General features: G+C 35.2%; 1 protein-coding gene across 25 annotated transcripts in view; it reads right to left on the reverse strand.

Annotated features, from left to right (window-relative positions):
- Positions 1–27,070, reverse strand: part of ABI3BP (ABI family member 3 binding protein) — a 136,504-nt gene that overhangs the window by 80,317 nt on the left and 29,117 nt on the right. For 24 of the 25 annotated variants that reach the window (XM_035314992.1, XM_035314985.1, XM_035314982.1 and 21 more), the window contains exons 3-9: positions 21,733–21,801; positions 18,668–18,800; positions 10,261–10,442; positions 7,301–7,362; positions 2,540–2,591; positions 1,345–1,407; positions 735–830 (exon numbers count right to left, since the gene is read on the reverse strand). In XM_035314992.1, coding sequence (XP_035170883.1) covers positions 735–830; positions 1,345–1,407; positions 2,540–2,591; positions 7,301–7,362; positions 10,261–10,442; positions 18,668–18,800; positions 21,733–21,801 — 657 coding nt within the window. Of the gene's footprint in view, positions 1–734; positions 831–1,344; positions 1,408–2,539; positions 2,592–7,300; positions 7,363–10,260; positions 10,443–18,667; positions 18,801–21,732; positions 21,802–22,021; positions 22,110–27,070 lie in introns of those variants that run through there. The other variant, XM_035314989.1, reaches the window with a different exon arrangement.

Raw genomic sequence — 27,070 nt, forward strand, 5'->3', positions numbered from 1 at the left:
CTAGGGAAGCCAAAAATCATCAGCTCCAGAATTCTACTCAAGCCATCTGTGAAAGAGGGACCAGGGACATTTTTAAGGTTATAAAGACAGCTGTATTTCCCATGATTGTGCCATTCACAGATGATTTGCTAATATACTGAACTTAAAAGCCTCAATAAATCTCTTTCACACGGAGTTGGAACCTGCAAGTTCCAGGCATACTCATGAGATATACATGAAATTTGTATTGAAATTTGTGGCTACTCTTTTCTCATGGATTTAATTACAGTTAATCAATTAGAATCTCTCCATGAAACAATTTCTCACATCTACTCAAATCAGAACTCATGAAATAAAATTCACAGAAAATCTGGTCTTAAAAGTGGACACAAAATCCCATTTTTACAAACACTGAAAGATAACACCTATGGAGAAAAAAAGTTACAATGTAAACCAAAACAAAAACCCTAAATACCATAAACATGGTTGTGTTTTTCCTTCCTTTCTCTATGGATCAAAGCTAGTACATATTCCTTTGCGTGACTATGAAATACTTAAAAAAACCTGTTCATTTGTTGTAAAATAACTGTATTCCTACAAACTCTTGGAATTCCAAAAAGAAAAATTAATTAAATAAATAGAAAATGAAAGGTAAGACAGGAAAAAAGGGCTTTTCTTTTGCATACAGTCTCACACACCCCCGTACTCCTTATACTTCTCATGAACAAATAAGAGCTTAGTTCATTTCTGCTTACCCAGTTTTTTCCTGGATGCTTGAGATATATCATCTATTGTCAGGGGAGGAAAAAGTTTCTGCTGAGTTTCATTGAGACCCGGAACAATAAGGTGCACTACACAGAAAGGTGAGTGAGCCATTAATTCCAGATTATCAAAACAATAAATATATAGAGTCTGACCTCTGAAATATGTGACCGACTACTACAGAAGCACTGGGAGTTTAGCCTGAATATCTGGGAATTGAGTTAACCCTATTCAATAATTATTACTCCCATTTAGTGCTTTTTTTTTTTTTTTTTTTTAATCTCTCGCTGTATTAACACTATTTCACTATTCATCAGAACGGCAAACAATTCAGTACTAAAGCATACAACCCTGGAGTACTGTAATATCACAAATACAGGGACATTTTGTCTAGTGGGCCAAGGAGGACAACACCAAACATGTGGTTATTAGAGGTTGCTACTCTAAGCAGCATATGACAGACGTTTCTCTATATGTTCTACATTTGCATGCAAAAGACACATTTAATGATAGAATTATCAAGACCAGGAAAACTGAAAGCATTTACACAGCTAAAATGTTCAGCCACAGAGGAAGAAATATTGAAACAAAAGATCTCCTCACCTAATATTGCTCCAGGCAGAGAAGAACTATCTGAAGTTTTGGACTGCGTCCTATTCTGAATAACTGTGGAGACAAAACAAGTATGTCAGAAAATCATTTGAAAAGGCCTGAAACAGGAAACAAAGCCACCAGTGAGACAAGCCTCAGCATTCTGAAAGCCTTTCCTCAATTTAATACTAAAAGATGAAGACATCATTTTAATCTTTTCTAAATTTGCATTCAGCTTAAGAGACTGCAAATTGTGTTACTTCTACATTGCCTCTTAACACTGCCTCTGTGCATCTCTTCTTTCTCCTAGCATATCAGTTTGAGGTCCTTGGTGAAAAATATCATTCTATGCTTGTGTTAGTAAATGGCCAGCTCTGGCACATCTCATTACGCTACCATTCATATGGCTTTGGAAAAGACGCATACTGGAAAAAATGGATGTGAAGTAAATGTCAGTACAGTCATAATTTTGCGGTAATTACTCTAATTTGCTTTTGTACCGCCCTCCATTGTTTCTTGGACTGTGAAATACCTCAGAAGACAATTTGCTTGAATTTGTTACTTAAAATTATTTACAATATAATTTCCATTAGCAAGTTTTAATCTGCACCTCATTTTCTACCACTATCTTGAAGCAGTTAATTTTCAAAGATTACACTACTATACTACCTCTCACTACTACAGTCACGGGTGAGAAACAGGTACTTCTAAAGGTCAATATATCTAAGTTTGTTGTAGCAGTCTCTCTTCACTGACTGGGGAAGGGAAGAGAAGGTTAAGACAGTGGTGTAGCTAAAGACATCCACAGTGCAGACATCAAAAGTTAGGCAATGTTATTCTCATCTATACTACTGCATTTCAACCTCAAATACTGAGCCATGCACAGATGGAAGACCAAGACACCTGGACAATTCAATAGAAACATGAAAGAATGGATAGTAGCCTAAGTCAAAATTGATTGGTATCCATTCAGGAAATCAACTAAGGCATTGTTTATAATGGAAATTAATAACTCATTTTATTAACAAGTGGGTAACAGCTTGGTACTATTTATAATTAAAGAACATGATAGTTTCTAAGGTTCTACCGATTCTAAAAGGAAAGTTTCATGCATTCACATCACAGTTAGGAGTTTTTTTCCCTCCTCTTAATTTTAAATCAGTCTTGCAGAACAAAATAAACAGTTTAAAAATATATAGAAGATTACCTTGTTTGATTATTGTGACAGGGACCAACTTCTTATTATCTCGTAGCGTAAGCTGAAAGAAGGGAAAAAAAAAAAAGCCTTGGGATAACTGCCATCATAGTAATTGAACTTTCCTAGTAACAAAAATAGAGGGATCTAATCCAAAACCGCGCCTGCCCCAAGTTAATGCTGGATATGGCTCTGGCCCCAGTTACTGAGGGTTACGCTATTGCTTCAGTTCCCATGGGTTAACATAGTAATACTGCATTTTGATCTCCTTTTTTCAGTTTGAGATGTTTTGCTTCATAAAAACACAGTATTTGACAGCTTAGGAAACCCCAATCTTTTTTTCTTTTAAGAATCTCTTGAGCACTCTGTAGGGTGTAGGCCAGAAAGCTAAGAAAAAGTGACATTTAACTAAAACAAAACATCCAAAATACAGGCAATTACAAATGTGGTTACAGGATAAAATTATATTCTCAGGAAGAGTATTTTTTGAACACAAACTACGCCCATAGTCTATGTAAAGTACGAGTAACTGAAGAGTTGTTTAATTCAGTGACAGTGGTTCCAAAGACTAATTGGCCAGCCACCTCTGTTCTTCTCAGAATTGTTAAGCCAAATACTTGCACTCTTCTACTGCTCGTTTGTGTTTTACCCGGATTAGCTTTTTGCCTAAGTGCATCTTTTTCAGAATTCTGGTAACCATGAAAAGAAGGAGTACATGAACAAACCCCACATTTTTTAAATAAAGAAAACAGCTTGTCTGTATGATTATAAATCAGTATTCCCTACCACAGGTATAGTAGGACCAACTTCTGAAAGCCTTTAATATAGTAAGGGGAGGGGAAAATAAGACTGCCATGTCAGCAGTAGGAGAATGCTAAATACATTAAAAGTGGAGGTTTTCTTTTATTTATTTATTTATTTTCAGTTATACCTGAGTTACAAGAAAGAAAATAACTCGAACAACTACCTCTCTGTGTTAAATGTACACCACTTAAAGTCAGCATCAGTTAAAGTTAATTTTGCAATTCATGATATCTGGTCTACTTCATGTGAAAACGCTTGCATGAAAATTCAGCATTTGATGAAATTTATTTACTTAAGGCTATCTATTTCTGCTCTCTTCTAAATATTTACATCTTTAAAAAGTACTGGTTAGGACAAACCAAAAGCCTAGGAAGCTGCAAGAAGAAAGATCTTAATAGATAGATAGCTTTTTCTTCAGGAAAATGGATGGAGGCTGCTTATTCTACAAAAGCCATTACTTTCTGTTACCTAATAACAAGTTTGCATTGTTTTGAATATGGTCAATCATTGCCATTGACAAAGGATATGAAATTATGTTCATTTCCTATCACTATTTTGCCTTTATTATTAATAAGCCTACCTTTTTATTTTGCCTTTTAGTGAAAAAAAAGTTTCAACTGATCAGCTTTTGAAGTAGCCCTGCTATTCATGTAACTAACAAGTGGGATAAAATGCATATATCCAAGCAGCTGTCCATTTAATTTTATTTCCCATCATGAGCCCTTATAATCAAATAAACAACTCTTAAGAGTCCACTCACACAACTCTAGTGTGGAACTTCTAATCATAATTATTATGAATTCTCATACTAATAAAAGACTCTTACATTCATTGATGAGAGCATACTTTGTTGACTAATAATGGATGACTGTAATGCCAGCAAAATAAAAATGCTAAATACACTAAGCATGCATTAAAATACATTCAAAATTTAGCTTATCACTTGAGAAAAAAATCACTGACACAAAAATCTATGTTCTGCAGCTGCTGTACTTATGCTGTTTATGTGCACCAATATGCAAGTGCTACACTTGAAATGTAACACCATGTTGTCAATCCTCTTAGTTTCCAAAAAGCACCTAATACAGGTATTTCTATATCTAGTAAAATTTACGATTTTGAGAAAACCATGTCAGAAACATTAATGTATTATCTGTAGTAATAGCACAGTTAAATGTATTTTCCAGGCACAGAATACAAAGCACATAGGTATTAGGAACATTAGTTAGTAAAGTGATTGTGGAAACTCCATGAAGGAAGATGACAAAAAGTATTGCTTAATTTCAGAGGAAAATTAGATTTGTAAGCTATACCATCAATCAGGTATCTTAACTTCTAACTGCATACCTGTTGCATATTGCATAAATTATTACAGTTCTTTGACATTCGACCAAATGGTATATGGCCACATTACTTCTAGAATACTCATTTTTTTTCCGTATTTTTTGTATTTAAGTAGCCAACAAATAATTAACATATACTTAAAAGAGACTCCTCAAGGAATCTTTACAGTCAACATGGCTTGGGTAAGCTTGGGAAGAACATGTTTTCAAATGATAGAAGCTGAGCACCCTGATTTTTGACTGAAAAACTCAAGGAGGACTCCACCTTTCAGCCTGACATTATGAAACTACGGCAACCTACTCAGACAAAAGACAAAAGAAATTTCTTCTGCATTCCCTCCATCCTACCACCTACTCATTGTTTATAAAGGGAAAAACAATGACTGTCCCTAGAGGTCTTTGTTTTTTCCCCTCTCATTAGTTGTAGCTTACATAGCCCCAGGAGATTAGTCAAACTTAGTGGATGAACCTGCCAAAAGAAACACAAGCTGAAATGTGACTGATGTTGAAAGGGCAGAATGACTAGATGGATCGGTAATGTTGCTTTAATAAACAGCCTTTAAAAATGTCTTCTTACAGAGAAGAATTAGAAACATGCTCATACAATTTAGTTGTGTCTTTGGAGAAAAAACAAGGCACAAACAAAGCTTGGCCTAAACAAGTTATTTTGGCTTTGCACTGATGAAACATACTCCACCTAATACTGTGGAAACTACAGTAATAACATAAATTTAAGAGCTGGACACTATCAACTTCCCAGCCTTAGTTTTATGACTTTTTGCACCACTGAAGTGAGAGTGGTAAGAGATTTTTTTTTGAACAATCTGTGGAATGTTTTCATGATATTTCTGTGGAGGGTGATGAAGCAGTAATACTCTTGAGCTAAGCCCTGTGAAGCTGACTGAAAAGACTTGATGTTGGCTCACGTCCTCTTTTCATGCTTAAGCTGTACAAATATTTGGAAAATTGTTTTAGCTCACTTTCTCAAGACTTCTCTTGCATAAATAGAATCCCTGCTTTCACGGCAGTGGCCTTACAGGGTTAGGGTCCTGACACACAGGAATAAAGGAACATAGTTTGCATACCAGAAGCCAGAATGTATTACCTGGTCTTAGGCTGTCACATGCAGCTTTAAAAATCTTGATGGGACCAATGGAAAGAACAGTAAAGTTGACTTCATCAGCAATGTAGTGAGATGAGTACCTTCTTGAATATCTATTCAACTGGCTTCGTATTACCCACAGATAAAACGTTTTCTCTTGAATGTGAGGCATGATCATGTCCCCAACAACCTAAGCATTATACTACTCTAATTCAGTATGTAAAGCTCTAATTTAAGCATCACTATCCTAAATGAATACCTAATTTTTCCCACAAGAAATGATATGTAATGGACTGTGGTTTGATTTATGAAGGATTTCTAGGTCTTAAAATTACAGACAGTTTACAGTATCGTTCAATACTAGAAATGAACAATGAAAAAACATACATGACAATCTCCTGCCAGCATCCAGAATATCAGAGACAGAAGAGAATTATGAATAATGAATTCTTCCTTTACAATAGTCACTCATAAAGTAACCTTTTAAATTGTCTGAAGTAACTACAACTTCTAAAACTTTCCTTGGGCACTTATTCCCTAGTCCGCCCCACAGACACTATCTTAAAATAATATCATAAATAAAGAAAGCAAAACTGAAGATTAGCTGCTGAACCCTGCCTTTTGAAGAAAAAGTAATAAAGTAAATGTAAAGAAGCCGACTTAATCTCATACAAGAAGAGGTAATGTTCAAGAGCTCTGAATAAAATTTCGGTTTTTTTTCATCATATTAAAACTAGTTTACTAACAGGTTTAGTCTAAAATTCCTTGATTACTGCTTCACCTCTCAAAGGGACAAGTATCCTTTATATCCGAATCTATGAATGTACAAAGTCCATTCATGCTGGCTTGTAAACTGTTATTGCAAGTGCCAGATGAGAATACATAAGGAAATGAATAGCATTCATTTTGTTTTAAAATAAAAATCTCCATATGGTTTGATGAAATAGTTAAATTCTACCTAGATGACAATCTGCAAAGATTTAATGAACTGCTTACCTATCTTGATATGAAAACTAAGTTGCCCTTTTCAGCTTTCTCTGGCTCTTGCCTCATATGAGAAATATTAGTGAATTCAGTGGGTAGACTAAAGATCACAGAAGACTTGAGTATGTAAGAAATTCCTCTCCAAAATAACAGCATTACCTTATCACAAAATGAATCCCATGGAAGTGCAATCTTGACTACAGAAAATCCTCTGATCACCACAAATACCATAAGCTAACAAATCTGACTACTACAAAGGGATAAGCAAATTTTAATGTTTAGAATACACATACTGAAACCATCAGCTTTATCACTGTTAAACCAGAATCAGTATGTTGGATCAATTCAGCTATCATTCTCAATCATTTAACCAATCCACATATTTAAACACTTCTCCATATAGTTATCTAGGCTTAGATTTACAGATTTTTGGTATTGGTGATTTGTGGTCATATTTTCTTTCTCACTTTAACAGAAAAGCCAAAAATTGACTGTATAAAACACAGATCTGGTTTTAAAAGTAAGACTATTTTTGCATACCTGTGTTTGGGTATTAGGTACCAACTTGTACATATTCTGGAGATGTCCATTTACTTTTTTATCTGATTTGACAGAAAGAAAAATAAATATACACAATTACTTTTTGTTTTCTCCAAGCAAAGCAAATTAAGTTTATTCTACTTTTTCAAAAGATAAGCAATTAACAAGACTTAATTAGAATGTATAAAAACATAGCATGTAACAATTTTGTTCAGTCCTGTTTTTCCAGATTTTTTTTTAATTAATTCAAGTGCAAAGCTTGCACTTCACGTTTTGACAGGGAGGAAATGTTTTTGCTCTACAACAGGGGCAATAAGGCTGAAATAACTTCTAATATATTAGAAGCTTCTTGTGATGGAGCTCCCATCTCTTGTTCTTTATATTCTTAAATGTGAACACTTCAATACTTCAAAATTTGTCTATATATTCCCCCTTTGCACTGCCCTGCTCCCTTTGAGTCAACAGGACAAAAAGCACAAATTAAGGTTAGTATCATCATATTTCTTCACAATTCCAGCCAAAATTTCCAGCACAAAAAAGCGCTAGAAAAAAAAAATCTACTATAGAGAAATATCAATCAAAAAACATTTAAACTGACACACTATCATGGAAAATCTTTGAAAGTGCTTAACATTTCTCAGGAACAAGACCTACTATTGGCCTGAAGACAAGGGAAAGCTGACAAACATTTCACAATGATTTCATGAGAAAATCATGTTAAGATGGTCAGAAATAATCTACTTTCATCTCTTTTGGTAAATTTTGGTTAAATAAATATTGAACATTTGCCATGCTTTTTATGTTTTCCTTAAATCATGAATTAAAAACAGATTTTCCTCCCAAACCCTCCAAATGTGTTTAATGTATAATAAAAATTTGGGCTGTGGATTCAACAAATACAGGAACGTGAGTCAGTAATTGTGGCTTATAGTCATTTATGTATTCTTTAGTTAGGAAAGAATATTTATGCTGAAGGAGATGTACCTTAACATATGAAAAGACATTGGGTGGCTGCAAGACAGTCTAAATAATACAGAGAAAAAAGTGGCTATTTTGTCTGATTGATAAACCGCTACATAGGCAGATGATAATAAATTAAATGTTCACTCTATTTGCTGCTCAAAATTTTTCCATTTACCTACTATGCACTAATATGAAAGACTTGAATCTGAAATGTGCTGCCAACTTTCTGATTAGAAATTAGTATTTGTTGAAATCATGTACCTCAAATATGTAACAGACTAGTTAGTATGTGTATCAGCAGACCAGAGTGTAGACATACAGATTAATTGCAAGCCCTCCATTTTTAGTTGCTGCAGGACTACCCGCTGAATACACAAGTCTATGTTCTAGAAAAAAGAAGTCTTATCTAAAAACTTTAGGAACTCTTAGAAGAACGTCTTTCAACCCAGCTCAATCTGTCTCCATAATTCAAGAATGATTCTTCTGGCATGTTAAAAACATGTGGTGTCTGTAAGAATATCATTTAGAAATATATATAAACAGCAAATTTTGTGATGCCTGTGGACATATTTCAATCATAGTCTTGAACACAGTACTAAACTCTAACTCTTCACTCTTATTCTCTCAAATGCTCAAAAATATTTTGGGACTAGCTCAATAAATTCCTTTAAAATGTTGGAAAAGCAGTCATTTAGCAAGCCTTCTTTAGTGCTATCAAGTAGAGTTTATTTTCATGAGGTAGATATGGGAAGAGACTACCACCATTCTCCACTTCAAGCTCATGATATAATGATGGCATTATTCTGGACTGCTAAAATGACTGAAGGCACTGGGCAGGTACTTCAAAGTTACAGCTTTCTAATTTATTCTGAAGGCCAGAAAAGTTATCTACGATAAAGTATGAGGCCTTTTGCAGAGTTACAAGCCAATCTATGGCTTCCCTCCCCTATCTTCAGTATACTGAGCTGCGTAACTTGCCTGAAACTTGAAACTGAGTACTAAATAAAATTTCAGCTGGAAATCTCAAATGAGTAAGTCTCTCTTATGAGAAATCCCACTCTTCATGTCTGAAGTCAAGCTAGAAATACTGAGCATAAGTGTTTGCAACATATGACAAACATTATGCTCAGAACTATCTTTATGTAAATGTCTGAGGAAAATAAATCAGATTAGACAACGTCTGTTAAGTCTATCTCAAGGTCACAGACTTGGTCTCTTCCTTTCTTTAAAAGGCTGAAGCCTTTGCTGCAGCATAATTCCTCTATTGACCGCAGTGACCCTTAGAACAATGTGGTTTTTCCATGGTTAACGTGATGTCAACTTGCCTGCACTGTCCTGGGACTTTGCATTAAAAACTTAAAATGTAACTGAGTGAACATCCAGAAATGCCATATCCTGTCTCCAAGAAAACCCAAACAAAGGCATATCTCAGAGCCTGTGTTTCCTACAAACACAATTTATATAATTCCTTGACTGAAAATTAACTTCAAATTGAACTTTTCTGCATAGTCATAAGGGGCCCATTGTGATGCATGCTGGACAGGAGAAGCCCTGTCCAGCTTTTAAACAGCTTGAACTTATAAGCAGATATAAAAGAAGATTCAAACAAGGATAATACTTTCCATCAACTCAGATTAGTGAAGATCTTATTATTCAAGGCCAAAGAAAAAGCTTGAAATCCAGTCAAGAAGTATAAATACATAGGCAACATTTCCTGTGTATGTCTAAACCAATCACTTTTACAGTCTTACCAACCTGCATCAGATCCTCTATTATTCACAATTAGGTAAGAACACCTTTCAAAAACCATAGGTAGCAGTTTTTCAAACGCATATTATTTCCACTTTCATCAGTTCCTAAAATAATTTGTTAGGGGTGCAGGGATGGTATTTAAACAATGAAAAACTGATCAGTAGCTTACTTTAAGTAATAGCACAACAGAGGAAAAATGCTGTCAAGCTGCATTATTTATTAGATAATTATTACCAAATACTTACTAGACAGAACTGTCTTATGATTGAAAGTCTTGCTCCATATACTATCCTCTACGTTGTCTTTAACTCCAAATTCATAAACTGTGTTTGGCTTTAGATTGTCCACTACCGTCTCTGTAACTGGGCAAAGCTGAAAAACCCATTTCTTGTCTTTATCCTTTTCTCTGTAGCGAACAGTATAGAACCTGCTCAACAGAAAAAAAAAGGGGGGGGAAAAAGTCATTTTTTCTTCACAAAGAAACTTACTGCAATCATTTTTACTAGGAATTGCTAAAACAACTTCTACTGACCATTGTTCTTGTTTTTTTTTGGCCCCTTAGGGTTATCAAATACAAGAAAAGCCAGCATACCTTCCCAGCCCCTGTCATTTCCGAGATCCTTACATGAGATCATGCGAAATCCCAATATGAGATCCTCATAGAGATCCCAACATCAGCAAGATTATAGACAGAGCAAAAGAAGAGTCTCATTAGACACAAACACCCATGTGTGTTTCTGAGCACAAACTGCAAGTTTATTTTACAAGCAGTTTCTGTGATCCTGACGTAAGTCAGACCTAGTCAATTGAATCATGAGCCTATTAGTCAGGGAGCCTCAACCTATTTCTTAGAATCTTCTAGATCTGCTCAAGAAAAGGTGTTCCTACCAAAACTAGTCCAAAAGTAGTCTCTAGAGGAAAAAACAGTAATAGTTGACATTTATAAAATACATTCCTCATTTGGTGATTATGTATTGCCCACATTTAAAACAAGGCGTTACTTTCTGCAGTTTAAATCAATAATGCAATGAATACTAACCGATTATGAAATTAAAAAACATTTCTACAGAAATTGCCCAATTAAATCAAGCAGCACCACCCTGAAAAAGTATGACTGCAATGCTAACCAGTATAAAACACTACAATGTAAACGGTGAGTTATGGCACAAGAACTCCACTGCCGGCTACAGTCTCCTTTTCAACATACATACTGTATCACTGCCAAAATGGGGTGGGCTTTTCTGTTGTTTTTGCAAAAAATGTCGGAGATGTTTAGCTTTTTTTTTTTAATCCAAGTATTCGTGAAAATTGTCACATGTACCACAAATAAAACACATCCATCTTACATTGCCATAAACTGAAAAAGGATGAATTCCATCCAATCGTATTTTCCTACACTTCAATAATTATTTAAGGAGAAGAAAATTAAGGTCAAACAAGAAATGCAACTTAAAAACCCTGCTACAAGCCCAAGAATAATTTAGAAACATAAAGAAAAAGGAATATGAGTTGTGAGATTTAATCCAGATATTATATAAAACACATAATGAGATATAGGAAGGGACCTTAAGAAAACAACTGAAAAGGTTTTTAATACACTGCAAAGGTATCAAATTTCAAGGTCCAAATTAAAATCACTTAATAGTCAAAATAAAAGTCTGTCAATGCATAGACCACCTTTTACCAAAGCTGCAGATGAGCACTCCCAGAGTAGAGTATACATGAAAGATAAGTACATATGTATAGACATTTATAATATATATATACACATCTTTCATATATATTTATATATACACACACACACATACATATACACACACCCCTATATACCTATATGTATATATTTCCCTACTGAGGACAGGGAAATTCCTACTTCATTAGTAAAATGCAACCTATGACAAGGCAACGGCTTATCATGGAAAATATTTTCACACACCAAGGTTGATTTTGCTTACACATTCTATCCCATAACTATGGATTTTATTTCCTTGGCACCAAAACCACAGGTTCTCCTGTTTTGGTACTTACAGCTCAGAAACCTGTAGGCTGGATTAACAACAGAGAGTGAGATTGTTACCTACTAAATTGAGCTACCAGAAGTTATTCTGCTAGGTTATAAAATTAATATTTATGTTGGTTCACTGTCTTCATTGGCTGTACTACTTAGCACTCAAGACAAGCCATAATCTAACCCTGAAAAGTCTGCTTTTCAATAATGATTCAAGTTGCTAACATTGGAGTACTTCACACAGTTCCTCAGAAACTTACCATTTTCTAATAGTCTGAGACTTCATACTGAGACTTTTCTTCTTGATCAGCCAGCATTCAGCAAACACCCACAACAATGCCACCCGCCCTGCTCTGCTCTTTAATCTTTGTTCATAAGCTCTCAGCTGGCTCATCACTCATCCCTATGCATTCCAGCTGCCCCCTCACATGAAGGACATCTTCACCTTCTCATCTTCCCAGCCTGTCCTTCCTAAGGAGCCTGTATTGCTCCATTGCAACTGTTTGGTCATGCAAGGCATTCCACCACATCTTGCCACCTCAACAGTCCCTAATGTATGACTTAGTAAGTTTTTCAGCAACGATCACCACTAATGTCTGCTACATTTGCTGCACTTTCATATATGCAGCGGGTAAAGTCAGCCTCAGAAAAGAAAGAAATATGATTACTAGTGTAAATCCTCTCCTGATTGATTCTTGGAGTATCAAATAATGGTATTAATACTCTGCATACTTACTTCTGTGGGCTGTAATCTGCTTGGATTTCACACGTCAAGCAATATAAGATCCAACTACAATTTGGACTGACAATTTTACTTTTTTAACAAGAAATTACTGGCAATGTTAAAATGATCAAAATTTCTCCTCCTTTTATCTTCTTCATCCCATCATACATAATCACATAGATATTAACATACAACAGAAGTACTGAAATCCATCACTCTCTTGCAAAGGAAGTAACAGAAATAAACAAATCCCATCTGAAACACAAATACATCTTGCTGGACCCCACACGGTCTCTTGTAAGGGATTTAGAATAGGTATAGATCTATAAACAAAATCTGATAGGCGAACAGAAGTAGCCATCTTCTTCTCAGCTTGCCTGAAAGGGCAAATTTCATTTGCTTTCATCTTCATCCTTAACTCTTCCTCCCTGTTTTAGCTGAATGGGATAGACATAAAGCAATTGTATGAGATGGAAAGAAAACATATGGATTCATTGCAATTATTAACCATCTAAATCAATAGTTGCATCAGAAACGAGAGGAAAAAAACACTCCAAATTACTCGCAATTAATAGCTTTTTAAGTGGTTGCTCTCACTTGCCTCTACTGTAGAAAATGTTCTGTTTGTGAGTGCTATTTCCACACCTGCAAATTCCTTCTCCCTAACATGAATTAAAAAACTGAGACCACTTGCATGTAGAAAAAAAAATCTTTCAGTAAAGTTCAATACTATAAAAAATACGACAAGAAGATTTTTCATAGTTCTGCCAAACCGTGCCACTAGAAATAGAAACATATAGCACATAAGGCATGTTCTCTCAACTCCCAAGATTTCCCAGCCTGTAAAAACTTCACTAAGGGTGTAATTATTTCAGTGGAAACTTGCCACCATGAGTACTAAAAACACTGACTGTAGTGACAGAATTTCCTCAGTCCATTTCAATAAAAATCAATCAAAATAAAGTTCAATTTAACAATTTGCAAGTCACAGTATTAAAAATATAAAGATGGTAAACAAGATGTACTTTTTGGAAAATGCAATTATTTATAGCGCAGGAATTCAGAAATGCCATTTTTTGTCATTGAAGAACAAAGATTTGTTGTTAAACCAAACCAACAAGCTGCAAAAAACAGGGCAATTTCAGGTCCTGCATGAGAATATTCTACTGATTACATGTAGAGGACAAACAAAACACTATAGTTTCAAGTAATTAACACATATAATTGAAGACATGAGAAAGCAGTAAAATCCAGTCACTGCTCATGTATATCAGTCCCCTTGTATCAGTGATATACACAGTCACCAAGACAGCCTAACTCCATATGCATTTGTGCAATACTATGTTTATTGTTTGCATTCTTGAAATCTCTACATAAAAGAGCCCTAAGTAGTATTTTACAATATTCTGACCTCACTTAACCCCACCTGTGATACACATAAAATGTGAAATAAAAGCAGAAATAAGAGCAGCAAAAATAATCTCATCATTTGAAGGAAGCCACAGGAGTATGATTATAATCCATAATCCATAAAAATCTATGCAAGACTAAGCGTGATACAGAAGACTGTTTCTATCCTTTCTCTGTTCAACGTATATAGTTTTGCTTTTGCTTCTTCCTTTTCTTTTCCTTTTTTAAACACCCTGCAGTGGAAGACCTTTTCTTTCTCAGCAAGATCTATCCCTTTTATTACACAAGATATCAAAATGTTATGAACACTTTAAAGAAACAGCCCCAAGGTTTTTGCTTTTGGAATTAAGGAAACCTTGCTCCCTGCTACAAGAAGCAAAATTCTAGGAAGGACTGTTTTCATATAGCAGTACGAACAACATTGCCAACAATTTCAGTGATATTTTTCCAATTGTTAACCAGATCTCTTTTTAGACAGATTCCCAGAAAATGCTAGCACTGTTAAATATTTGGGCCCAAAAAGTTAGACACTGGAAATCTTATAATGCAAATGGTTTTACAGGATTTTCAGGCTAGGTCAATTTGTATAAATATCATGGGTTTATTTGGACATGACACTAAGCAAACAATTACACCTTGGAGAAATAAGAGCATTTCCTATCTGTTGTCATACATACAACATTATAAAACCTAATTCATTTTTGTGTATGGGAATGTAATCAGTCTTTTAAAGAGAGTATTAACACATTTATTTATTTGTTTATAGTAAGACGTCATTAGAAGCACAGCACCCATTTAGGGCTAGATAGGAATAAGGGAAGCAGTTTGAATTATGGTTTCTCAGACACTGTTTCACAAATTGGCACATGAAGTTCCTGCATTGTTTCCAAATTTACTTCAAAGTAACAGACATTGATGTATGTAAAAAGATGGAAAGAATCACAACCCTGATGTCTACCAGTTAAGTTTGTGAAGCACTTCCTAATGTAGTTTTCACTTGTACATGATCACTAACGATCACTTTCCTGGCTTAATTTAAAAAAAAAAAAAAAAAAGAAAAAAGTAAAATGATGGATATGAGTTGAAGACTCAGAGGTTCTGAAAAATTAGAGGCTGACAACCAATAAATCTTTCCATGTTTAAATAAGCTTTCAACATATACTCCCACAGCAGTAACTCAAAAGCATCTGAAATTCAAGAAGTTAATTTGTTGCAGCATTATTTTCCTTAAGGAATTCTGCTAAGTTTAAAATACATGTTCTATGACATCTGCAACACAAAGTACGATTACTTTGCCAGCTCACAGTGAGACAGATTTGTAGATACGTAGATATGCACAGAAGATGCATGCAGATAACTTTCTGAATTTAAGGTTTTAAAAATACTACTCTGTGCTGTACAGTATTAAGAGCAAGTATGAATTTTTCTTCCTTCCTCTTCATCCCTTATTGCTTCCCCCACACACACTTTTTTTTTTTTTTTTTTTTTTTTTTTTTTAAAGCATCAGACAAATCAGGTAAAGCACAGGAGAAGCAAGTCTCTCCCCTCTCTGAAATACAAAAAGAGGAACTTAACATGACTGTGCAGTAGATTATCATGGTTTTGCCATTCTCCTTTACCAAGTACCTCATACTGATGTTAATCAACAGAATATACCAAGAAACCTTTCTGGTGTTGTGGAGTTTCTATAAGTTACATAAAATTAATTTAATGATTTTGTTTGTTTGTTTGTTTGTTTTATTCTAGTGATTTTAGAGATGATAACTGCTTAAAGAAGGCTTTAAAATTTGACTTTGTGAAGAACTTCAGTCCACACACACAGCAGTAATTATCTTTGCTTCCCCAAGGAATGAGGGTTCGAGCTTATCTTGAAGGAAGTATGTAGCACTCCATTGGCTCATGCCCTTAACCTTTAAAGAGTTACGTGAAAGAAACCAAAAGATGATTTGTTTACAAATGACATGGGAAAACCCTTTTCTTCATTGGAGTTTCTTAAAAAGCACTTTGTAGGTACAGAAGAATGCTGTGTGCTCTCAATAAACAAGCAATAGTTTCACTGAAGCAATATGATACCAATGCTCTTTGACAGCATGGCACCTCTTATTGAAAACTCATTTGCTCACAAAACCTGATCTTCTAAGGAATATTCCACTGAGGTCACTTGCACTAGAGAATACTTTGGCCGACAGACCCATGCTGTTCCATATGGTTTCCATCTCCTGAGTCAGTAACATGTCCAACTAGCTTATATTATGCAATATTTGTACAAAAGCCTCAAGGCCATCCGGAGATGGTAAAATCTGAGGCTGAGAACAGTTGACTCCACTTCGGATCACACAGATTTCCCGATCTAAAACTTAGTGGGATGTTAACCAACAGAACTGAGTGAAGAGGTCATAATTGCCACATACTGCCAATGTCAAAGTGGAGAGGTTAATCGCTAAACTATCCTAAGGGCAATTAACAGAACATTTCAACACACCACTCCAAGTAGAACATGACAGAAGAAGAAGGATCAAGTATGTGAAGTACACTACCCCTGCAACGGACACAAATGTCAATGAATCAATTGTCTGATTTTCAGTCTTGTACTTTTAACGCAATGCTAACTTGCTAAGGATGGGCTACTTCCTACATTTTTCTTATCATAAATGTTTAATTAATGTTCAAATTGCTACAATAAATTCATATTTTTTATTCTATATACTGTCTGTAAGTATACTGGAATCCTATCTTGGTTTGGCATTATAGACACACACACCATGGTGACATGGAGAACTGTTCACTTAGGCAGATGATGAGCATTTTGATTCATTAAAGGTAAACAAAACATTATCTCCATTATCTTTACTGCTATTCACGGGTGTCAGTACATCTTTACAGAGTTGAAGTACACTGATATATCTAAGCAAAATGAACACTACATCTCTTACAGTCTTTTATGGGGCAAAGGGGAAGCAAATAGGTGGTACTTCAACCTGAGAACAGGTTGAAGCATTAAAGCAGAAGGCATATTAAAACCAACTACCCAAGAGGAACCAGCTAACCGGACTAAACATTTAACTGAAGAAAGAGAATTTTGGGAGACGTATACCATGAGCTGTTGCACAGCCACAGCAAAAGCAAGTCTCACACAGTAGAGTAGCAAACATACCTTCTAAACATAGCAAAACACCAGTAGCACTGCACTAAAGGGAGAACACTACACATTGTGTTAAACAGTTTGTTCGAACTTGATGTCAATGAATGTCCAAGAAGAACATTCAGTTACTGAGGAGGAAAATCAAGCTTGATGAAAGCATGATGGTTGGTACCATACACCTTGAATCTCTGGCTGGATTAATACAGGATATATGCCTCTTCTAAAGGGTTCTCACTTCCCACCAAACAGCTGCTGTAACTTTGTGGATGACAAAGAAGATAAGCGGCATGGTAAAAAATGGTGCTAAAATCACTGTGTGGGCAGAAGACTTCACAGCTTCCTCCACAATCAGCTCACTTCTTTGATTTCTAACAGTAGGAAATGATTTGCTTCCTTCTTGATCAAGAGTGCAAAAATTAAATCTATGAGCAACCTAAAAAAAAATTATTTCTACTAGAAAGAAATGCAATTAAGTTACATGCTTAGACATTTCCTAATATTTCATAATAAATTCCTAATAAATATTAGCATTGTGTTTGCAATAGTCTTTGAAATAGCAGTTGGTGATAAAGATCCAAAGTTGTTCAGGAGAATTTTTTGAAGCTTGAAAAGGGTTAGTTTAAAAATTTTTGGAGGTAAGAAAAAGGCATAGTAGCTACATGTTTGTTTTTTTTCACATGATCAAAGTTTGACATCCAGTTTAATGGTGTCAAGGGGACTTGTATTATCAACACCAAAGCAAGCAGACTCAAGGTCTAAATTAGACAGCTACAAAGTTTGTTTAAATAGAAAAAATAAAAGGAAAAAATGTTCACGTTAATGCAAGGATTCATTAACAACGCAAGATGATGCTTTCAAACAAGATGTTGATGCATCTCGAAAATGGGTGCACAAAGTTCTTCTTTGTTTTACAAAACCCTGCTGAGTTGAATGGAGCTTCACAAGAGGTCAACTAAGACCCCCAAAGCAGTATTTTGTCATAAAAGGAAGAATACAAAAAGGAACACCAAAATGACAGAGCATGGAATACATCAAGTTCAACAAAGTTTCTTCCAATTTATTCAAATAGAAAGGAAGGTAGATTCAAGTCCACTGGTTTAAGAACAATGGATCTGTGGTGAAACAGCAAGACTTGTACTTCAGCATGTAGGCATCTGACTAATTTTCAATCAAGACAAGTAAAGGCTTGATAATCATTAAATTAAGTAAAGGAGCAAATTTACTTCCTATTCAGAACTATTGCTTCCAGTGTTTTTATTTCCACTGTCAAATTTATTCAGCCACACCAGATAACAACCTGCACAGCTTCAAGCTTGAAATGCTAAATTAAAAAATGATCAATACAAAAACTGTTTTCTGTTATTTTACCTGTCACTAGCACAGTTACTTGTTGCTGTCCAGTCATGTTGAGGGTTCACTAGGATGCCCCAAGAGAGGAACACAGAGGTTGGGGTGAGAGTGCCAACTACCAGCTGCAGAGGCTTTTGAGTCTTGGTCCGACCTAGATAAGAAACATGCAATTCCAATTACAAGTTAGTTTCTCTTGTAGTACGTAGGGGAAAGCTTTTGCAGTCATATAGTCAAGTAAATAAAGTCAAAATTTGAAGAGAAAGGTACAACAGTTCTTTCTTTATCGCAGGCAGCACTTCTAATATATGATTAAGAACAGGGGGTAGAGACAGTGTCTGTTTGTTGACTTCTCACTGAAGGCAAGGGAAATACCTGGAAGGGAGACTGCTCCTTTCCTGAAGCCAACTGAACAAGACCAGAGGGGGAAAAAAAAAAAAAAAAAAAAAAAAAAAACATAGAATGAAGTTTGCAGAAAGGAAGGAAGGATATAACTAGAAGGCAGCAGAAGCAGAAATTAGGATACCACTTAAAAATCAGATATCAGACACACAGTTAAGCCCCAGATGCAACAGAAAGATAATTTTTTTTAGGAACTTGTACAGAATGTATTTCAACCTAGGAAGAAACTGGAGTATTTCACTTCTAGACTTATGGATCAAGGTAAATCTGAAGGAAGGAACCCCTCTTGCTATTATTTGGTGGCGGAGGGACACTGGTTTACAAAACTTTGTTACAATTTTATCTTAAAATAAGCTTTCTCTATTACTCATTTTTCAGATTATGAAAGCTTTTTTGGTGTTTTAGGTATGCTTAGTATGAAGTTAATCTGCATATAGCTTAAAGTTCTGGCTGTCTTGGACTGCATCACTTCAGGTGTTGTACATAGTTCAGGACATTACTCTCATTCCATGTAATAGAGAAATAGCGTCTTCTTGGCAGGTTTCCTAATAACACTGCAGTTGTGTCCACACATAATTCATACTGTCTGCAGCACTTTTCATCAAGTGCGTAAAAAGAACTTTATTTAAATGAGGTTTAAAAGCTAATAGTTGGAAACAAAGAAGCGATCTAGACCAACAACTTTGAACCTGAATTTTGTGGACTGCTACAAGCTCAATGAGAACCTTCGTTGTACGATTAATTAAATGGAAATTCATATATTCCTTACATCACTGTACATACATGAAGTATCTAAAGGATATGTACCTCCTCATAATATACAGGTGACCACAAGTGTACGAAAAGTTTATAAGCCACCAATCCAAGGGTTGCGCTTTTCATTGTTGTGAAACAAATCTAAGTTTCTTTTCATGCCTTTTGATCCCTAATATCTGTTCACTTAGCAAGCCCAAAGAAAATTTGAACTGTACTTTCAACCAATGTGTGTTTAGACACCTTAACTGTGGGTTTTTACTGTACGTTGATGATGAACACTTTAGCAAAAATAAAATAAAGTAAAAACAACAACAAACAAACCAACCACTATCTACCCATAAGAGGAAGTATGATTTGCTTTAAAATACTATGGAGCATCTGAAAGCAAATATCCAAATAACTTTCCTGGTTTCTGGACCAGTTCCCAGGCTCCTTCTCCATTGTTAAAGAAAAAATTAAAACAATCAGTTTGGTCGTTTAGCAAACCATTTGGCAATCCGTTTACAGTGAAATCCCTTTTTGATCACTTTCTGAGGAAATACAGAAAACATGCAACTTAAAAACAAACAAAAAGAAAACCCCACAAGCTCTCATGTAACTTGAACTCACACTGTTGCTGTTTTTTGTGACCTACATATGAATTTGAATATGTCTCATTATTCCATTTGTGCCCAATTAGAAACTAATGATTTATGTACTTTAAAACCGGGAATTATGTGATCATCTATTTTGATCTACATGAATACAAAGCATACAACTCTGTATTAAGCAGAGTTTGAACCAGAACTTTAAATAGTCTTCATATGTAAATTTAAAATTGCAGCAACACGGATTCTACCACCATCCTCAGTAACTTATCCAGTTTAACTATTCTCACTACTAAGATGACCTGCTGTAATATTTAGTTACCATTAAGCCAACAGATATTCTTACACTTTTATCTGCTTGACTGAAAACTCAAATATCAGACTCTTGTTTGACAAATCAGTTTCTGTAGACTATAGATACTAAAATTAATTATGTCTATACACATATATATATAAAATTGGGCACATTTTTGGTCCATGTTTGAATATATTTGTGTGTATATAAATATACAAACACACACACACACATATATACACGGTGGGTCTGAAAGGTGAATCACTTTTCTAAATGTTTCCCAGCATTCTGTTCTATGTTTGGCTGTGAGTGAGAAGAAATTAATTCCAACCAGGAATTGAAACTAACTTCTTATAAAGATTTCTTAGTCTAAACACATACATATATACTAACAACTTAATCTTTGCAACAGCACAGAGATCCTGAGAGTCATCCCTGCACCAAAACAAGGAACTAAAACCTAACAATATTAATGACATAATCAATGTCATGTAGAAAGTCTTTGAAACAGACAAGAAGCAAATTCAGATTTCTGCTGTGCTACATAGATTTTAAGCTAGAAGAATTCCTTTTTCTTTAACTGCTTTGGATCAGCAAGCACTGTAGGAGTGCTGATTTACGTACACGTCACCATTTCTAATTAGAAAAAATGAGCATTATCATAACCATGGATGAAGGAATCCTTAACTGGCAGTTTAGGGAGAATAGCTTCAGTCCACCAAACCACTGTATTTCAAAACTTTTACTTTTTTGTGTGCACTTACAGATTTCTTTAAACATCAGAAATTAACATTCTGAATTTCAATTCTCATTTATAAGAACTTTTTACAAGAACTATTCTTAGATTTTGAGCAATCTTCATGTGAATACCACATACATGACTAACTGCCGACTAGGAAACATGTCTTACATTTCACCTTCCTACATATGGAGTTCATGCATCCCAGTCAGACACCTACAGTTACAAATACCTTTTCAGAGAAAACCAGTAAAAGCAGGATATTGTCTTCCTTAAACTACTTGAAGAAAGAGATGCAGTAAAATACCTGAGCAAGATTTCTTGTTATTTGAAACACGTGCTGGTCTTACTGAAACCAAATACCTTGGCTCTGCATCTGTAAATTAAGAAACAAGTAATGAGTATGGTGTTGCTGTTTATTTAAGAAACGAATTAACCTACAATTCATAACAAAAATTGAATATACAGTAAAGGCTTGACACATTATCCAGTCTTCATGGTCTTTAGGCATGTTTGTTCCAAGGTTTATTCACCAATCATGCAGATGTATTTTAACCACTAGAAAGAATAACACATCCCTGCAGTAAAGATTTTACCTTTCTTTTTGACTGAGACATAACAAATAGGTGAATTTGCCAGGACGTATATGTAACACTTCAACCAAAACATTATTTAGAAAGCAAAGAAGAAGAAAAGCTCAGATGAAGAGGAAAAAAGTTAGAGTTCCTTGGACAGCTGCCAAATGCAGGCTACTTACAGTTTTCCCTCTCTCATAAGGTCCAGCATGTGAACAATAGAGATGAAAAACACCAAAGGAAATTTTGCTGGCCTACTGAATGGTATAATAATATTCATATAACAATTTTAAATTGTTCTAGTGGAACTGAGAAATTTTACTAGAGTACCGGCTCTTACCTCTTCAATATGCTTGCAGACTAAGTGAAAGCAATGACTGGAGGGGGAAAGGTTCTAGTCTACTGCTCCTATTGCTTCTATAAAGTCATAGCCACAGCCCAACCCAAGAGCTGATCCCTGTAGTGGCTGCTGATGCTGCCACGTGAGGAGGACTTTCAACATGTGACACTGCTGGTTCAGGTATCGTCATGCCGCTTTTCTACAAGTGCTTAGCTACAAAACAATCCACTACAAAATACTCTCCATTGTTAACTAGTAGCATATTTGCTTATGATGACAAAATAGTGCCTGTTCTCTGTGCATATATAATAATTTTCCACTGCTTCTACTGCCAGACACATTAGCCTGATATTGCACATGGAGATGGTTGGTTTAGCGCATGCATTTTTGAGTAGACTTGCAGTTTGAATAGACTTGCACAGATGTTTCAAGTAGTTATAAGAGCACTACCACAATGCAGAGTTGTCTTAACATCTACAACTTATCCTATATACTTTTGAAATTAAAAAAGAAAAAAAAATACTGATTTCTACTTTTAATATTATCAGTGATTACATTAAAAAGATGCAAAACAAAATAAAAACAAATACTTACAACACAATAACCTTTGCTGACACATTCTGCATTAACTTTAGAACCATTTATTTATTGCCATGTTTCTTCCTGTAACCTTTTTCTTTTATATGTAACGTTTCAGACTCTTCACCTATTGTAAACAGTGTCTTAGTAAAGAGATGATATTTGTAAAAAGAAGAAATAAATGTACTGGCCATTTAACACAGCATATACCATTATATAGACTAACACTAAATTATTCAAGATCTGCATGACTGTCTGGTTGCAGAAAATAATGTCTGACACACTCCATACAGCATCCACATCAGTCACTGACTTGCTTTACAAATAGTTTTACAGACCTTTTCCAGAGACTCATTGTGAGATTTGACTGTTAAATGCTTTCAGTTTTGAATACTCTCAATGAATGTGAAGTTATCACTAACATCTAAGAGCAAGGGATTCATGTTTGTATAAAAACCACAAAGGGCTCTGAGATCGACAGGACGCCCTGCACACTATTACAATAGAAATTATTGTATGTGTTGTATGTGTTGCATGTGTTGCATTGTATGTATTGCATGTGCTGCATGCGACAGGAGAGCAATAGTTCAACCACTCTCTTGCTCATTAAGTTGATCTCAGAAACAAATTGTAACTTCCATACTTTCCAACATTTACATTTACTGTTAGTTTTAACCTCTATGCATTTTCTCACAGGAAGAAAGAACCTTAGCAAAATATTTTTTAAGTCTTCACTTGAAATAACCTCTCTCCATCTTTATTCCAGTTTAGACTTTTTTGTACCACTTCCCATAAAAGGTTTGGCTGCTTCTTTTCAAAAAAAAAAAAAAAAAAAAAAAAAAGGAATTTCCATCTTTGGATTCAGATTCAGTCTTACCGGAATGGCCTATATTTCTTTTCAAGCACTGCAGCCATTCAAATGGATGCAGAGTCACTGCTAGCTGGGTGTCAATTGTGAAACAGCTTGGAAATTGTTTGGAAATACCAGTCTCCATAGGAAATAAGGAAATAAAGCAAACCAAGGTTTACACAAACTCTGACACATTTGAGAGACATCTGATGCAGTTTGGATGACACAGGCACACATGGTAAGAGGCCACAAGTTCAGATACATTCGTGTTTCTGGCAGCGAAAGATTGATAGCCTCACCCTGCAGCTTAAAATAATAAATGCTTTGATTAACACAATGCTAAGACAGCGATTTTAGTTTGGATTATTCAGAAAGGAGATTTTCCCTCACTGTTCATATCAGAGGTTGGAGCTTTCCACCCTTCTTACTTACTTAAAACCAAGCTCTATTATTACCCAACTGCAAGACTGGAAAAGAAGTCACAGAAGCTTGCAAAGAGATGTGTATGGGCAGAATTTGGCTCAAACAGATCAAAGATACTTTAGCTACAGTTTTTAGAACAAAGCATTCTCTGTGTAAAATTTGTATACTAGTTTAGATACATGTAGCCAATCTGTATCTGCGGATGAGAGTTCATTTCCTTCACATCCCAGTGTACCAACACCCTGGAGTCTACCAATTAAACAGAACCACTGTGAATTCTCTTACATCCAAATTTCTGTAAGGAGAGGAAAGAAAATCAGTACCGAATAAACAAACAACTTGCAGCACTACTTAAAAGGCTGTGCCAGACTGGTGAAAACTAACTTAATTTGACTTACTCTATGCATGTAAGTCACTTGACACCCACACTATGTGAGTACTTTGTTTATTATTTTAAATGGGTTTCAATTGTTCCCAAAATAAATGTAACTGAGATGAGCACTGAAAACAACTGCTCAAAGCAGTGTAGACAAAAAAGTGAGTAAAAAAAGAAAAAGTGCAACTAAAAGTGCAACTATCCCTTCACTTGTAACAAAGTGAATTGATTAATATTTATACAGGCATACAGTTCTTTTGGGATCCGTACAAACATCTGGACATTTTTTGTACTCAGGCCTGAAACAATAAATACATAAATAAATAAAAATATATTTATAAATGTGTATTAAAGACATCATATAAAAACTTATATATATATATATATATATATATATTTCCCCTGTGCTTTAAACCAAGTTTTCTGCTGTGCATTCACGGCCATTTGGGAGACTGTTACAATTTTCACAAAGGGCTGAGCAAGCTCAACTAGAATAGAGTTAGTTTTGAGTGTCATTTTGAGTGCTCACAGACTACAAAGTCACTCTTTAAAATATACATATATGTGTGTGTATATATAAATATATATATATGTATATATACATATTTATATATATATATATTATATATATATTTATATATTTATATATATATATACATATATATATATTTATATATACATATATGTGTGTGTATAAATATATATACACACACACACTGTATATTGCAAGTACATGCATGATCTTGTAAGCATCGAGAATCTCTGAAATGAGGGATCTCTACAGAACCATGGAAACTTCATCAAGTTCAGTTTGAAACACATTCACAAATTTGACAGAAGAATCTTAGGTTCATTGCAGCTTAAGGCCTTCTTGCAGAGCTGGTACTGTAAGATGAACAAACAAACCCACTTGTTTGAACCTGTTGCTGCCTACCCCCCACCATTAAGGTTGGACTGGCAAATGCCATGGCTAACCTCTCCTTTCAGGTGGCACACAACTGGTTCTGTTTAAACCCCTTGAAGCTGCAGATGAGAAGAAAAGTCCAAACAGACAGGCATAAGTCTTAAGCAGGAAATGGACCTTAAGCACCAGATGATTGCTAGTCAACAAATCCATGCCTAATTAGTGTCATAATTCCCCAATCAAGTGTTTTTATTGTTGTTGGCTTGCTTTACTTTGCTTTTTTTTGACAGCTCAGTTGGGTGGCTTCAAAATGCAATGCCAGTTTGGAGCAAAGCGCTGTACTCAGGCAGGCACGTACACCGTTAGGTTACAAATGGCTTCTGAAGCATGAGGGAAGCCTAGTACTTGTAAAGAGCTAGGATTGCTATCTATGTATGTATCAAAAACCAGTATCATGCATATGCATTCAGTTCTTGCATCTTTTTTTCCCACCTCTCTCTCTCTCTCTCAAAAAAAAAAAAAAAAAAAAAAGCTTTCACCCATCTTTTTTTAGCTTCTAAACACCAGAGCTATTACAGCCCAGTGAACCATCACCAATTCAGTTAAACACTTCTCTCAACTCCTTCAATGACTCAGGATTTTTTTCAGCCAGGCAGCCTGAAAGACACATACACACTACATGTACACACAGGTATGTCTACAATTCACCCCAGGAGAAACTATTCAGAGACTGCCAAGTTGCACGAAAGTAAATCACCACTTTGGCAACATTCTAGAAGAAAAAAAACCAACTGTTTATAAAAAGAAAAAGACCAAGATTTTATGATACTAATGCTATAAACCTATCAAAACAAAAACTCTTCTCTTACCCACCTGAGCAGCCTCAGGATACAACCAGCCTTGAGGAATGTAACAAAAATGTAGCCACAAAAACATCAAACTAACACAGAATAACACTTAATTCCATATGCTGTGACCTATGCTTTGAAAACAGTGGCAGCAGGCAACTAACATGCATTGCAAAGTGCTAGCAAATTCTGCTTATGTTCAAGCATGGATGATTTCAAGCATACTCTGAATTCAGTTCAAGGTTCTGCCAATACAAAAATGCAGCTGAAAGCAAAACAACATAAGCATGACTTAAGAACTTAGAATAAATTTTAACATAAAATATTACAATGCATCATTAGAATTAATACAGTAACACATTCAAGAAATCAAAACAAAACAGTTTTTAGCTTCAGGTCTCAATTCACTAATCTGATTTTAAGGATTGCTTAAGACTGACTCTGGGATGGTAAGGGCAAAGGCCAGAGGCAGAGAAATGGAGGGATCAAAGCAAGCTGTGGTGTAGCGAGCATTGGAAAAGAGAGAGAAGTGGGGTGAAGGGGCTGGTGCAAGGGCACCTGCTGCTGGTCAGTATGCTTGTCCGGGTGCTCATCTTCTGAATTCATGTGTACATTATTTGGCATCTCAAAAGGCACACGGTTAATACATCTGCATTTGTGTGAGCATTATGGTGTATAAGAAACTGCACAGAGATCTTTTAGCCAAACTCTGCTCTAGCACACATCTCTGAATTACACTTAAACATGATG

The sequence above is a fragment of the Oxyura jamaicensis genome, chromosome 1, assembly GCF_011077185.1.
Source record: "Oxyura jamaicensis isolate SHBP4307 breed ruddy duck chromosome 1, BPBGC_Ojam_1.0, whole genome shotgun sequence".
Taxonomy (NCBI): domain Eukaryota; kingdom Metazoa; phylum Chordata; class Aves; order Anseriformes; family Anatidae; genus Oxyura; species Oxyura jamaicensis.